This window comes from Chlorocebus sabaeus, chromosome 26, assembly GCF_047675955.1.
Source record: "Chlorocebus sabaeus isolate Y175 chromosome 26, mChlSab1.0.hap1, whole genome shotgun sequence".
NCBI classification, from domain to species: domain Eukaryota; kingdom Metazoa; phylum Chordata; class Mammalia; order Primates; family Cercopithecidae; genus Chlorocebus; species Chlorocebus sabaeus.
Window position 1 is genome coordinate 58416669 of NC_132929.1, and position 14647 is coordinate 58431315.

Genomic DNA, 14647 nt, shown 5'->3' on the forward strand with positions numbered 1-14647 from the left:
TTCCTCGCAATTTCTAGCTATGGCCGCAGTTCTCTCCTCTGGAGCAACATCTAACAAACCTACTTCCCTCCCCTTTCCTTTGAATCACCTGCATTCATGCCTTCCCTGCCTCCCTTCTTTTCCCCAGGCTGAGCACTCTAGCTGTTCCTTCAACCAATCCTTAGACAACTTTCCTTGTTTCTAGACTTTTGCTAAAAACTCATAAGAATATCTGAAAAATGTGAATTAAAATACAAATGCAGAACACATTTTTATTGTTAGAGTAGAATGGAAAAAATACCAGAGGTATCTGCTAGTATCTACAGAGAAATGGTCTCTTCCAATGGGTTTATCATTATGATCCAGAGACTGTGTTAATCACTTTACATATATTATAGCACATAATTTATCACAACCATTCAATGAAATAGATATCATATTCCTATTTTACATACAAGAAAAGGGAGACTTTGAAAACTTCAGTAACTCGACCCAAAGTCACACAGATTTTAAATGGAGGAGCCATCATTCAAATCCAGATCTGTATGGCTCTAAGGTCTATGCTCATTATCACCAGGTTATGTCTTTCCTTCAGGAGGAATTAAAGATGATAAAATCGTCATCTTACATAAATGTGATTTCACTTTAGTTTTAGTGAAAAAGGAAGTGTATTTGTTCACCTTGCAGATTAAATCCTCATGTGCCCAAGTTCATGAAGTGATCTGGAATAATCAGCATGTACGGTCATTAAGTAAGCATCAACTGTATAGATGCTTGCTGTCTATGTTTCTATCCATCCATCCAGTTAACAACTACTGTGTGCCACGCACTGCTGTGGGCACTGGGAATGATGGTAGAGGGGAACAAAGCAGATAGTAATCAGTAAGGATGTGTAAAAAGTACCCACTGTGTATCCAGCATCTGCTGAGAACAAAAAGAAATGTAATTACAAGAAAATGGGGCCCTACTAGTGAGGAAACAGCTGTGACTGGGAAGTTATTTAGGCTATAAACTAACCATGGACTTCTTGAAGGGACAATAGTCACTAATACTGAGATGAAGGAGACCAGAGGTGAGAATGTTGACTGAAGGTTCAAATGTCATGTTGAAAGGTGAATTTGAAGAAGCAAAGAAAAGAGGCAAGAACACAAGAACAAAGGATAAAGTCCTGTAACAGTCCCACACTTCATTTACACCCAAAGTGGCACTGTTGAGCAGTGAGTAAACGTCAGTGTCTTCAGTAAGTTAGGGAAAAATTTTTAGGCTTTGCGGATGCCGAATCTCATTTCCTGCCTTACTTTTCTCCCTGGTGCATATCACTAATACATTGTACTCTATACGAAAGGAAAATAATACTCTGTTATTCCTGGCTTGGGTATCTAGTACAATGGAGATGAAAACGCTATCAAACCAACTTCCCAAGGTACATTTTCCTAAATTTAAAAAATAAAACTTAAATGAAAAAAACTATCAGCTAGAAGATGGAAAAGAACAAAGTAATGGTGATGACCTTACCCAGGTATACCTGAAAACACTGTATTATTACGTAACAATTGTTGAACCTGATATACTGGTTAAAAAACAAATGACAAAAATAAAATCAATAAAACAGCTTCATGGAATGGAATAGAATGGATTGCACTATCAGAAATATACTAAAAATCAGAAAAACATATGAATTATTAAGAAAAATGTTTACAGAAAATGTAATTAATAGTAGAGGCATAATAATACTATTATTCATCAGCAAGAAATGAAGGATAGGTAGAGGTAGGAATTTTAAATGATATAAATACATGTATTTCAAATCTTAACAGCAAATTTTCCAATTCTCTGATATTCCCTATGATTCTACTGGAATCTCTCAGATACTCCCAATGGCCAAAAAACATTCAGTATCCTAAAATTGTTAGCACAAGAAATTGCTACTACATGTAGCACTGAAATATTATCTGGGAGTAGCCTAGATACATAATTGGGCATTCATTCGTTCCATTATTCACTCATTTACTTACTCATTTAGCCATTCATTCACCCATTCACTGACCTGTTCATTCCCCCATTCAGATATCCACTCATTCATTCTTCATTTACTCACCCATCTATTGTTTTACTTATCCCCAGGGCAAAAATTATTGAATACACCTATGTCCAAATGACTAGGGAAGTACTAAAAAACAATGCATAACCTTTCTGCTGAAGGACAAACAGAATTTTATCAGAAGAAAAGATGCCTTCTCAGATGGAGGAACAGCACAAGTAAAGATATGACGTTTGTTCAGACACTAGTATATTAGAGAAACAGAAATAAAAATCTAGTCAAAACATGTTTTGGGGTCAGGTCACGGTGGGTCTGAAATGCCACTGACAGCTCAAGTTTATTTCACAGGCTGATGATCTGACCTTCAGTCACTCACATATTATTTTCATGATTTCTGCTATATCTGCATATTATTTATTTAATGCTTATTTAAATGCACAAACATTTTGAACTCAATAAAACTTTAAAATCTCATCACAGTAAAGGCTTTATCACTTGACATCCACAGGCAATATACACAAATAAACATTAAAATAAATATGCCAACTAAGTAAACTAAAACTTGTTTCCCTAAGTACCACTGAAATCATCACCAACACTTCACACTTGAATCAAAACTGCTCAAAGCAGTGAGAAACATCAAGGGTTTTGAGCAAGAGACATATCTTCATAGCTGAGTTTTATAAAGATCACTCTAAAGGAAGAAAGGCAAGTGCATCGGTGGAACTAAAGATGGGGCAGGAGAACCAGCTAGGAGGTTGCTGCAACAATATCCACAAGACATGATCAGAATCTAAACTTGTAGGGAAAGCAGCAGAGACAGAAGGAGGGGAACTCACATAAAAAACAGGAAATGTAGAAGAGACAGATTCCCCAAGACTCTGGAACTTGAGAAATATCCCTCTCCTACACCCACCACACCCGGGCACACATAATACACACGGGGAAGCAGAGATACTCATACATTCATAATCTCTACTGAGGTAGACAGAATTAGATGAGACAAGGCAGGAGGCTTAGATTAGAACTTGCCTAACATGTTCAACAAAAGTTAACTGTTGCTACTGCTACTAACGCCACTCTTCAAACTTACATCACTTCAATTCAAAATCCCAGAGCTGCTTTCAACAGCTTTCTCCTACAGAGGTATCACAAAAGGATATATTACTGTACAAATTGTATGTTACCCTGGGGGTTGGCTTGAAATGAATTCTGGGTTGAGGAGGAAAAGCATTATCTGTGCTCCAGCCCCATCCACACCCCAACTACATCCTACCAAACATATACTATATTCCTAGCCCAGCCCAACTTTCCCACTTCCCTTACCTTGGCTTATTCTGAGGCAAGGCCTTAGCATCAACTGCAAACATTTTGGAAACAAATATGATAACTGGAGCAGTCTCCTCACTTCCACATTTCATAAAAGCTAAACAAATAGGAAGTAAAAATGTCACTATTTTTCCCATTATTAAAAAAACACATATTTTTCTGGAAAACAATTAAAATGTTTAGAACATCGCATTATCTAAATGCATCAGAAGTCCATAACTTTTTCCAACTATGATAAGAATTTTAATTAGAAAAGGGTAAGATTGCTAGGAAAGAATAGCAGAGCAAAAGCAAACAGAATTGGCAGAAATAAGGAAGGAAAAGCAAGCAAATTTGATGGGGTGAGGGATCCCATATGAAAGTTAAAGCTATGCAATGAGGTTAAACACCTACTATAAGCACTAATACATTTTTCACTGTATCAAGTATAGAAAAAATAGAATTGAGGAATGGTACCAAAGGCCAACAATCAAGGTAGCTTGTTAACAAGATATATAAAAATCAATAGCTTTTCCAATCCCCCACAATAACAAGTTAGAAAATAAAATGGAAAAAAATACTGTATTATGATATTAACAAATTCTTAGAAATAAATTAAGATTCAATATTATTAAGATACCAATTCTCCTTAAATATACAAATTTTAACGCAATTACGTATTAACATATGAACATTTTCCTTAACCTATATTGGAAGTAAAAAAACATTGATTAATGAATTTTTTAAAACAACTCCATCACCTCACGTTAAAATAATTTGTATACAAAGAATTCAATAGTAAAATTTAAAGAAGGAAAAAGAAAGCCAGAGGAAGTAAGAATCAAACATGTATCAGAAGTCTTGCCAGTGGAAGCTTTTTTGAGGAACAGAATGACATGCCCTGACTTTTATCTTAAGAGGATCACTCTGTTTTGTCTGCAATATTGAGAAAACACTAACAGGAATCAAGAGCAAAAGCAGGGATACTAGTCGTTTTGTTGTTGTTGTTGTTTGTTTTCTCAGACGGAGTCTCGTTCTGTCACCCAGGCTGGAGTGCAGTGGCATTATCTGGGCTCACTGCAACCTTCGCCTCCCAGGTTCAAGTGGTTCTCCTGCCTCAGCCTCCCAAGTACCAGGGACTACAAGCGTGTACCACCACGCCCAGCTAATTTTTGTATTTTTAGTAGAGACAAGGTTTCACCATGTTGGCCAGGAAGTGAAAACATTGGGAAATAGCTGAATTCCGTATTTCAAAGGAAGAATAAACAGGATGATGGACTGCATGTTGGACTGTGAGATAAATATAAGGGCCATTGATGACTCCAAGGTTTTTGGACTGAGTAAATGAAAAGATTGAGGTCCCCCTGAGATGGGAATGACTAGGTGAGCAGGCTTGGGGATAAGATAAAAAGTCCAGTTTGGGATATGTTCAGTTGAGATGTTTCTTAGAAAACACAGTATAGGGGGAGTTCTAGATATCAGTCCAGAGTCCAGAAAACAGACATGCTCTGAAGATACACAATTATGTGAATTATGAGTATGTAGTTGTCATTTAAAGTCTTGAGATTGGATGAGATTATCAAAAGAGGGACTGCAGGTAAAATAGATGAGGATCAAAGACTTGAACCTTACTTGGGGCACCCCAAAGTTAAAAAGCCAGGGAGATGGGGAGGAATCACAAAAAGACCTTATTAAGTATAAGCAGCCAGGGAGACAGGAAGAAAAGCAGAAACAAGGGAATGGAAGCAATGGAAGCCTAGAAGTCAAGGGAAGAAATTGTTTCAAGGAGGAGTGATCACCTCATCAAATGCGAGGGGAAGATCTAGTCCTATGAAGACTGAAAACTGGTCATGAGATTTAATGAACCAAAAGTCAATAGTGATGCCAAGAACAACAGTGTAGTGGTTTGGGGGCAGGGTTACAAAAGCAATAGAACTGGAGGAAAAGAATTAGAGAAAAGAAAATACATAGAGACAAATTTCATGGAACCTTCAAAGTCCAGAATGGGAGCTTCTTTTCTCATGAGGAGCATGTGTACAGGAAGTCGCTGGTCTCTCATCGTACTGGCTGAGCAAAATGGCTGTAACAAGAAAACCTTTGGGGTGGGGGTAGGAGGCAAAACTGGTGAAATGGTCCTTTGTGAAACTGTTCATCTGTGGAAGTGGACATTTGGCAAATTGGCCATTTAGCAAACTAGCATTCAGCAAATTGGTCTAGAGCAGCCTGGATAGAGGACAGTCAATGACATGGTATATTCCAACAGGTCCATCTTTCCTTACCTGCTTTCAGTGCTTGAGTTTCTGGTGGAAGAGAGTCAAAGGTTTGTGATCCTGTGCACATCAGTCTCTCCACTCTCTCGGCTGTAATATCAAGGGGACTAGGAAGTTTCTGACACACCATCGCTGAAGTCTGTTGTTAAGGACTCAAAACCTTGAGCCAGTGCCTCCCACCAAGGCGAAGATTCACTGTATGCTCTAAATATTGAGGTAACAAAGTCTGTCCATACAGAAAATGCCTGTGCTATATGGCAACACTGCTTTATGCATCACATCTCAAAACATGCACACGATTTCAGGGAGTTCACAAACTCCTAAAAGCTCAGAAAGGATCCTCATGACAGATACTTTAACACTGAGACCCATGGAACAAATGAGAACAGAGCTTAGCAGGTTACCCATGGAACAAATGAGAACAGAGCTTAGCAGGTTGGCTATCGGTGACCTTGAAATGAAACAGTTATCTAACACAAACATCTTATTTAAATCTTAGTGTAAACATTTTTATTTTTACAGTTTACTAAATAAACACAAAAAGAATTGTTTTCTTAAAGAAGTTCACTATTAGTAATGTTAACATAAATTAGTATTAGTGTATTAATTATTAAAGTATTTAATACAGTTTCATGGTAGAACACCAAATAAGCAGAGAAGACTTATTTTGGATTGAATGTTATTTCCAGAGAATTTCCTGGTTGCCATAACGCATTGTTTTTTCTTGCTTTATCAAAACTATTTCATTAAAAACCATTAGAATAAAGGATACCAAGAACAGCATGGGATATGGGTAGCCACTGACTGCAAATGGCGTTGATCTGAACTTTAGGGTCTGAATGTCGTGCCTCCCGGGCTCCAATTTTTAATCCTAAAGAAGTCACTATTTTATCAATTTTGTCTTTGTCCCTATAGTAAACACAAGATTGGAGGGTGGAAATGTCATATGCACATAAAAACAGGCAGTGGGGAAAAGGAACCCAACATTATGGCATATTTTTATCCTAATGTGTTACTTTTTCAAAAAAAGTTAAAAATGATTGAAGGGAATCCTGCCACAGAAAAAGCCTCCTCAACTTCTACTCTTACACTTTCAAGTGAATCCTTCTTTAAGACTTCCCAGGAAGTACTTCTCCCCAATCTCCTCAAGCAGACTATATCAAGTGGTAAAGCAGTCTTACAAATAAGTACTAATAAGTCATTATTCCACCACAGGAATAACCCAGAAAGAAAATTTACTAAAGCAAACTTATACCAGAAAAGTTATTTCCCCACTTCCCCATTAATGATCCTAGCTATCAAGCACCTTTTCTACTTTAATAACTATTTTTTAAACCTGGGTTTGCATAAAAAAAGACCCAATGTTTCTTTCTATCCTTTTATCTCTTCACCTCAGCACTCTATAAAATATTGCTATCCTGTCCCTTCAACATCACCCTTTAGCTGGGTTACACAGACTTCTTTAAATTGCTTCTAAGCCCTGTAATCAACTCATCTGTAGAAGCTCTGTTCACTTTCTCAGTCCATCTCAGCTTTCTGAAGTATGACTCATCAAACTGGAAAGTGAGACAAATTATACTGCCTAAAGATGCCTAAAAGTAAACAATGTCATAACAGTCTTACTTTTTCAAGACAGCATCATACAAACTCCATATATTTTCCAGGATCAGCTGTACAAATAAAGGTTTCTTTCCTTTGGCCTGTACAAAAGAATATACGGGCTTAAGTTCCTGAACATTTAATAGGCATTTATATATTCCTTCTTGACATGCTTTTATTCTCAATGTGTTTCATTTCTACTTGAAAATAATTATTCAAAAATAAAGTAGATGAAAGTAGTTATAAGAATGCACTTAAACAGCCAACAATCCACAATTAATAATAATCCATTGTTCTTTCCTCTGGGAACCATAGACTTTACAAGTGACATGACCATTCGTGGGTCATATTACCATGGCTGCCATCAAACAAATACACACAGCACCCAAACCAAGAGCTAAAACTTCACTCTGCACGTGCAGGCTCTTTCCATGGACTTCAGTCTAAAATTATGTTAGAAGAAACATAAAGCATTCTTAAACATATTTCTAAAAGTTCACAAGGATAGGAAAATTTTGAAAACCCAAAAAACTCATCATTTCTCTTACCAAACTACGCAAAAAGTTACCAGCAAGAGCACCTCGAGGGGTATACTCTCCCATATACATGAAGTGGGATATATTAATAAATTGATACCTCCTTTCTGAAGAACTACGGGCAACAGTATTAAGAAGTTAAAAGTCATTGGCTTAGAATGCTCAGTTTAAAAAAAAAAGCATCATGAAGACATAAAACTTATCCACAAAGATATCTATCGTACAATATCAAAACATTTGAAAAAAAACTATGTCCAATCTTAAGAGAATGATTACATATATCATAGTGGTCTCACAAAATAAAATAACAGAATGCTTACTGAATTATTTCATATAATCATCATAACTATCCTATGAGATAAGTGCTATTATCTTAATTTTACATATGAAATAACTGAGACAAAAGTCATAGAGCCAGTAAGTGGTGGAGCCAAAATTCAAACACAGAGTCAACTCTCAAGGCATGCTCTTTCTCTCTTAGCTATATTCATTCCCTTTAAAATATATGGTTTATAAAAAAGCTTTTAATGGCAAGGGAAGATGTTCATGATATGACAGAAGCAAAAGGGCAGCTACATTGTATAAACAGCATAATCTCAACTGAGGGATGTATATATCCATGTAAAAAGAATGAAAGAAATTACAAACATCTACTAGCAGTGCTGGCTTCGAGTTTTTTGTTTGCTGTGGCTTTATACTTGTGAGTACTTTCTAAAAAGAAATGTATATGATTTTCAGTGAGAATGAATTTATGAAATCCTGGTTTTATATCAAAAAATAAAGCTCCAAGAAAAGTATCCTTTGAGGGTATATGACAGCATTCCTACACCACCTCTATCTATAGAAGGGGTTTCAGGGAGCATCCACCTCTCCCGATCTACACTGCACGATGACCAGCATGCAGTGAGATAAGGCTTCAACTGAGACTAGGACAGTGTGAACCATACAGGGATGTCTAGAAGAGACATCGCTTTATGGTGACAGAGACAAACAAATGCACGGCACAAAACGTGTGTCTTCAGGTGCCCAAGATCTAAGATTTTTGGTCTTCTGAAAAAAAAGAAAAGAAAAGAAAAGAAAAAGCAGTTCTTTGCTCACTATACTTAAAAGGACTAAGAACTCTATATGAATAATACCTGTATATGAGACGTGTAAGCCTTTCCCAATTATACACAGTAAAAATTCCCTCATGAACTCACCTGCATAAATTAAAGCTGAATTACATTTATTAAAGATATTACAGGATAGATTTTCATAGGGCAAGAACATGACCAGCAATCAAAAGGGACATACACCACATTACCTGATCACCCTTCATGATCTTTTTAGCCTTCATATTTATACAGTAATCTCCCCACAAGGTTTTCATAAGAACTTCCTTTTTGATGCCAATTTTTTGACTGTAGATTCTGGCGAAGTGCTCAATTCTGAAAGAAGACCAAATGTTCACGTTATTAATAACAACGATTAGCATAGGTAACATTTGAACATTTCTGTGACAGGTACTGTTCAAACTTGTTTACACGTGTATTACTAAACTTAATCCACTATCCTACAGAACTTCCCCATTTTACAGAAAAGGGTAATGAAGCACAGAAATATCATGCAGGGAAGAAGTGAGGTGGGGCTTTAAATCCAAGCAGTCTGGCTCCAAAGCCCATGTTCAGGTCTACATTAATATGAATTGTAATACATGCTATAGCTTTGTTTCTTAATTTTGCATGTGTAAAACAAGATAAAACTAGGGCCAAAGCCAAGAAAATGCAAGCTCCAGCTGCCCGTCACAACTATGCCGGCCATAAAATTTTATTTCAGCTACTCACTGCTGTGACAGTTGCTCACAAATGAAAGAAACTCTTGAGCCACAACCTGCCAAAACAAGGTGTTTATTATCCTAGATTAATGATAAACATACACACACTGACTTAACTTGCATCAGCCCACAGAGAAACCAGTTACCACCATGGCCTCCCATCACAGGAGGACAGTCAACAACAACTAAGGGTGCTACATATAGCATCTGCGTTGTCTGGATAAAGGACCTAAGAAACGCCTTGTCTTTAGAGAACAACCTAATTTAATCTAAGGTTTGAGATTAGAATTTTCAAAGTACCAGCATCTTAAAAGATGCCTGTTCAGGAAAAAAAAAAAAAAAAAAAAGGATATTCCCAGTTTTTTCCCACACCATACTGAAAAGCCCAACCTAATGCAATCACGCAAGAAAAGGAAATAAAAAGTATACTGATTAGAAAAGAAGAAATAAAACTATCTTTGTTCACAGGTGACTCTTTAATCACTCCTCCACAAATGAACACAATGTGAAAGGCTGACAACCACTGGTAGAGTTCCTATGCCTCAAAAAGAAAGCAGGCTCTGCCTTGTTGCCTAACCAGTGGATCGCTAAAGAGTCAGGCCTCCTCCTGGCTTCCTGTGTTTCTGCACACCCAGAATGGCGCACAGAGCCTTACTTCCAGATGTTAAGTCAGGATACCCTTATCTCTGCGGCTTTTCATTTATCAACACCCAGTTTTGCTAGGCAGGCTGCAACCTGCCATGCAGATTTGCAAATCCAATTCAGGACCTACAGGCAGGTCCAAGGTCTACATGTGGAAGGAAACAATAGGAGGCAACCACTGTGGACTGACTTCCCAGGCATTCTCCAACCTAACTGTAGAAGGGAGCCCTATTCTTTAGCAGTGATGCTCCCTGGGGCCTCAACAAATACAGCTGAAGCCTTGCTCTCCACATTGGCAACTTGGGTCCTTCTTAGATGGTTAAAACCAGAGCTAATGACTGAGTGATGAACACATGAAACCTGTGACATTTTCTTTCTTTTAAATTTGAATTATTTTTTCACCTGATATAGAACCAATTTTTTTATATCTTTAACTGACACTTACATTCTGACTTTAATTATTCTATTCATATGGTTCATGTTCCTGTCTACTTAACCTGTGAAAATCTCCCCTAAACCATGTGCCTGCAGAGTTCTACTTACAGTTCTATTTTTGTCTCATGCACTTTGTTGTTCTGATAATTGATAGCTAATCTCTTCACTAGTAAATGTGTCAATTATCTATGCGAAAATGATCCTTATGCCATAATTCATTTACCATAAATCCTATTTTATTGTTAATGTTGCCAAACCTCTCTCTTTTCATTCACATTTGGTTGACATAATCTGATCTAAAGCTTTGGTATTTAGCCTCTGTCCATTACGCGTTATGTTTATCTCTTTTACGTAGTAAACGTCTGGATTTATTTTTTTAATAAAATTTCCTTTCTAAAAAATATCTCCTTAATAGGGGATTTGATACATTTATTGGGGCAATCATTTATCGGTACAACTGTTTTGATCAGTTAGATTTCCAGTGTGGTTTCTATTCTTTCAGGATTTTTAAAAAAAATGTTGAGTTGTGTTACCCAGACTGTATTATACATTCTTTTATCTTTTATAATGATGTCAGATAAATATCCTGCTCTTAATTCTGAAAGTGGTAAACTTAAAGATTTTTATAAATAAACACTCTAAAACCCCTATCAAAATCATAAATTATAGTAAGACATTTGCCCATTTGCTTAGGCTAGGCTCTTCTAGTCCACCACATAAAATATTCACACGTGTACACACATGGGTACATAAATCTTTCAAAATCTTGTTTCTTATCCTTTTCATTACTTTTTATTCCATACTTACCAGAAAATTTGCTTAACAGCAACCCATTCCCCATTACTGCTAGTGCTTTTATTTATTTTTGTCATTGAACAGTTACAATTTTTAAACACTGACAATTTCTAGCACTTCTCCATTCTTGAATTCTATTTTAATTCGTTTCCTCTACAGAGTAACTGCAAACAAGAGTCTAAGAGACCTGCAGACCGATTTATATTCCAAGACTACTGATCTATTCGTTGCCTATCTTCATGAATGACAACTCAGTCAAGTATGAAATTACTGAACCACACACCCTTTTGCTCTCCAAGCTACGAAGTGGATTACTGTTAACTACAGAATTCTAAGACACGGTTACACAAAGACAAGTAAATCTATTACAAAGGGCTTCTCATTGTCTCTTCTCTCCTGTCCCTATGCTATAAGTTTGGGGACTCAGTTCTATGTATCTAAAGCAAGAACTTAGATTCTTGCTGCTACCCATCCAAGTCAATGTGTTTCTGCTTTTCAGAGCAGACTCTCCCAGATTAACATCAATTAACAGGACAGATTTAGGCAGAAGACCTAGGTTCAGCCTCTAGTCACACTTCTTAATCCTTTCCCACTGCAGAGAGTTTATAGAACCATCTTGCAAATTCTGAAATGTGCTCATTTTCCACTTTTGTGACACACGCAGCTGTCAACTTGGCCAATTCACTGACATTTTAGAGGAAAAAGGGAAGGAAAAAGTCTCTGGTGCTTTCATTTCCACCACTGCTTTCCCATAAATTCACATATCAACTTGTTGAGAACAGACACTAGCCGATCTCTAAATCCGACCTTGTCTAATACAGGGGAACATTCATTTATTGGCTGACAGTATCTAAAAATGTCAGAAGTAAGAGCTCTGTAAATTACCCTTATTCTCTCCATTCAACTTTCTCCCCATTCCTTTTCCTTCCACAATAAACTTCCCCCAATTTGTGTGATTGACTAAAATTGGCATAAAACATTAAATTACTTATGAAAATCACTGTAAGAAAGGGACAAGCCTCCCACCTTGTGGTTTACTACCAGAATGCTCACAAATCAGGAAATCAACAGGTCTGACCCTATTACACGACTGAATGAATCACTGTGAATGAATCTGAAGAAAGTCTTGAAATCATCTTAGCCCAATATTCTTGTTTTTTCAGATAAGTAAACTGAGGCCTAGAAAGGTGATAATGACAACCCATCAACCATATATGAAAAGTGCAAATTCTCAGCAGGTTCACAATTTCTATTTTTATCATATACACATTACCTCAATTTATTTAAGTCTGGTATGACCTTTCGGGCATCAAATGGACTAAGGTATCTATCTATCATTTATTATAAACAGAAAGTTATGATATTATATCACACTGCCCAAGACAAAATCTGGTCAAAGGGAAACTGGAGAACAAGTTCCTGTAAAAAGGAAAATATATTTTAAAAAATGAAGCCAGAGATTTGTTAGGCTACTCCAAGCCTTACACTCTAGTCAGCTCCTGATCCTTTCTTTCTTTCCAATTCTAAGTCATACTGATACATGTTTCATGAAGAAACTCTTGTTTTCTCCTACTGCATCAGTTTTAGTTCTATGATTCCCGTAAATTACATGCAATATCAAGCTCACAACGAAAGTAAAGGTCATTATGGTCCCACTATTACTTATCCAAACCACAGACATTTTTCTCAAAGTAATAATCTTTTAACTACATTTGGATTTTTTGATTCCACAAGTCAGAAATTGCTATAGTTAAAAAAACGTGATCAATTACCTACTCCATTCTGAAATCTAATATCACTGTTAACATGGCCTCAGCATGTACAAATCCGGGAGAGGCAATAAGAAGAAATAAGAATCCTTATACCCCATAGGGCAGACACTAGAGAAGAACCATGTCAAAAAAAGACAGGATTCAGAGTCAGGCAGACTTTAATCTTAATATCAGCCTGCCTCTTGTTAGTCGAGTGATGCTGAACAAAATTTACTCAATGTTCTTGAGATTTAGATAATAAATAGTAGTATCTATTTAAAAGGAGTGTTGTCAGAATTTGGTGAAATAATTTAAATAAAGTGACTAACTCAATATCTTGCACATGTACATCTTCATTAAAGCCAGACTAACTTTTGCTACCGTTGGTATAAAAGTTGATATAAATATATTTGTTCATCTATGTATAAATAACTTTAAGAAGATAAAAAAAAACTGACAGGAAATAAACTGAGCTAAGGAATAAGGTGGGATCCATTTGTGGTACACATTTGAATTTACTCAAGAATAAAGTTAAAAATCAATTGTATATAAAATCTGTAAAGAAATGCAAGACTGGCTCAATATTCAAAAACATCAATCAATGTAATATACCATATTAACAAGCTAAAGAAGAAAACTCATACAAATATATTAATCAATACAGAAAAGGTATGTGACAAAACTGGACACATTCATAATAATGACATTCAGAAAAATATTAGGGGACTTCCTCAACTTGATAAAGGACATCTAAAAACAGCCTGCAGACCTAACATTATTTCTAATGGTGAAAGACTTAATGCTTTCCTCCTAGATCGAGAACAAGGCAAGGAAATTCTCATCACTGTCAGTCAAATAGTGCTGGAAATTCTAGCTAATTCAATCAGCAAAAGAGAAAATAGCATGGAGATAGAAAAGGAAAAAAAATACAACAATTCCTATTTGCAGACATGATTGTCTCACAGCAAATTCAAAAATATCTACAAAGAACTTCAAGTGAGTTCAGCAAGGTGACAGTATACAAGATCAACATATAAAAATTAATCGTATTTCTATATACTAGATGTGTGAACACCAAAATTAAAAATATCACTTATAATCATTCAGAAAAATGAAAAATTAAGTGTAAATCTACCTTAACATGTACAGCACTTGTATGCTGAAAACTATAAAATGATCATAAAATATTTTTTTTAAATGTTAAATAAATGGAGAGGTATAGTGTGAGGCATGGAATAGAAAAGATTCAACACAGCAGAGATGTCAAAATTCTCCCCAAATTAACAGGTTTACCAAGCAATTTCCATTCAAATCCTAGCAAGATGTTTTTGTAGATATAGGTAAGATTACTATAAAATTTACACGGAAAGGCAAACGCCTTGAACAGCAAAAGTAATTTTGAAAAATAAAAATAATGTGGACAGAAATAATCTACCTGATTTCAAGACTTATTAATGTAGCTACACTAATCAAAATTA

The 14647-nt window shown here is 36.1% G+C and overlaps 1 protein-coding gene across 2 annotated transcripts in view; it reads right to left on the reverse strand.

Annotated features, from left to right (window-relative positions):
- EFL1 (elongation factor like GTPase 1) overlaps positions 1-14647 on the reverse strand; it is a 137500-nt gene that overhangs the window by 97987 nt on the left and 24866 nt on the right. For both annotated transcript variants that reach the window (XM_008015636.3, XM_008015637.3), the window contains exons 8-12: positions 9037-9160; positions 7222-7298; positions 6371-6507; positions 5608-5730; positions 3347-3446 (exon numbers count right to left, since the gene is read on the reverse strand). In XM_008015636.3, the coding sequence (XP_008013827.2) occupies positions 3347-3446; positions 5608-5730; positions 6371-6507; positions 7222-7298; positions 9037-9160 (561 nt within the window). The remainder of the gene's footprint in view (positions 1-3346; positions 3447-5607; positions 5731-6370; positions 6508-7221; positions 7299-9036; positions 9161-14647) is intronic.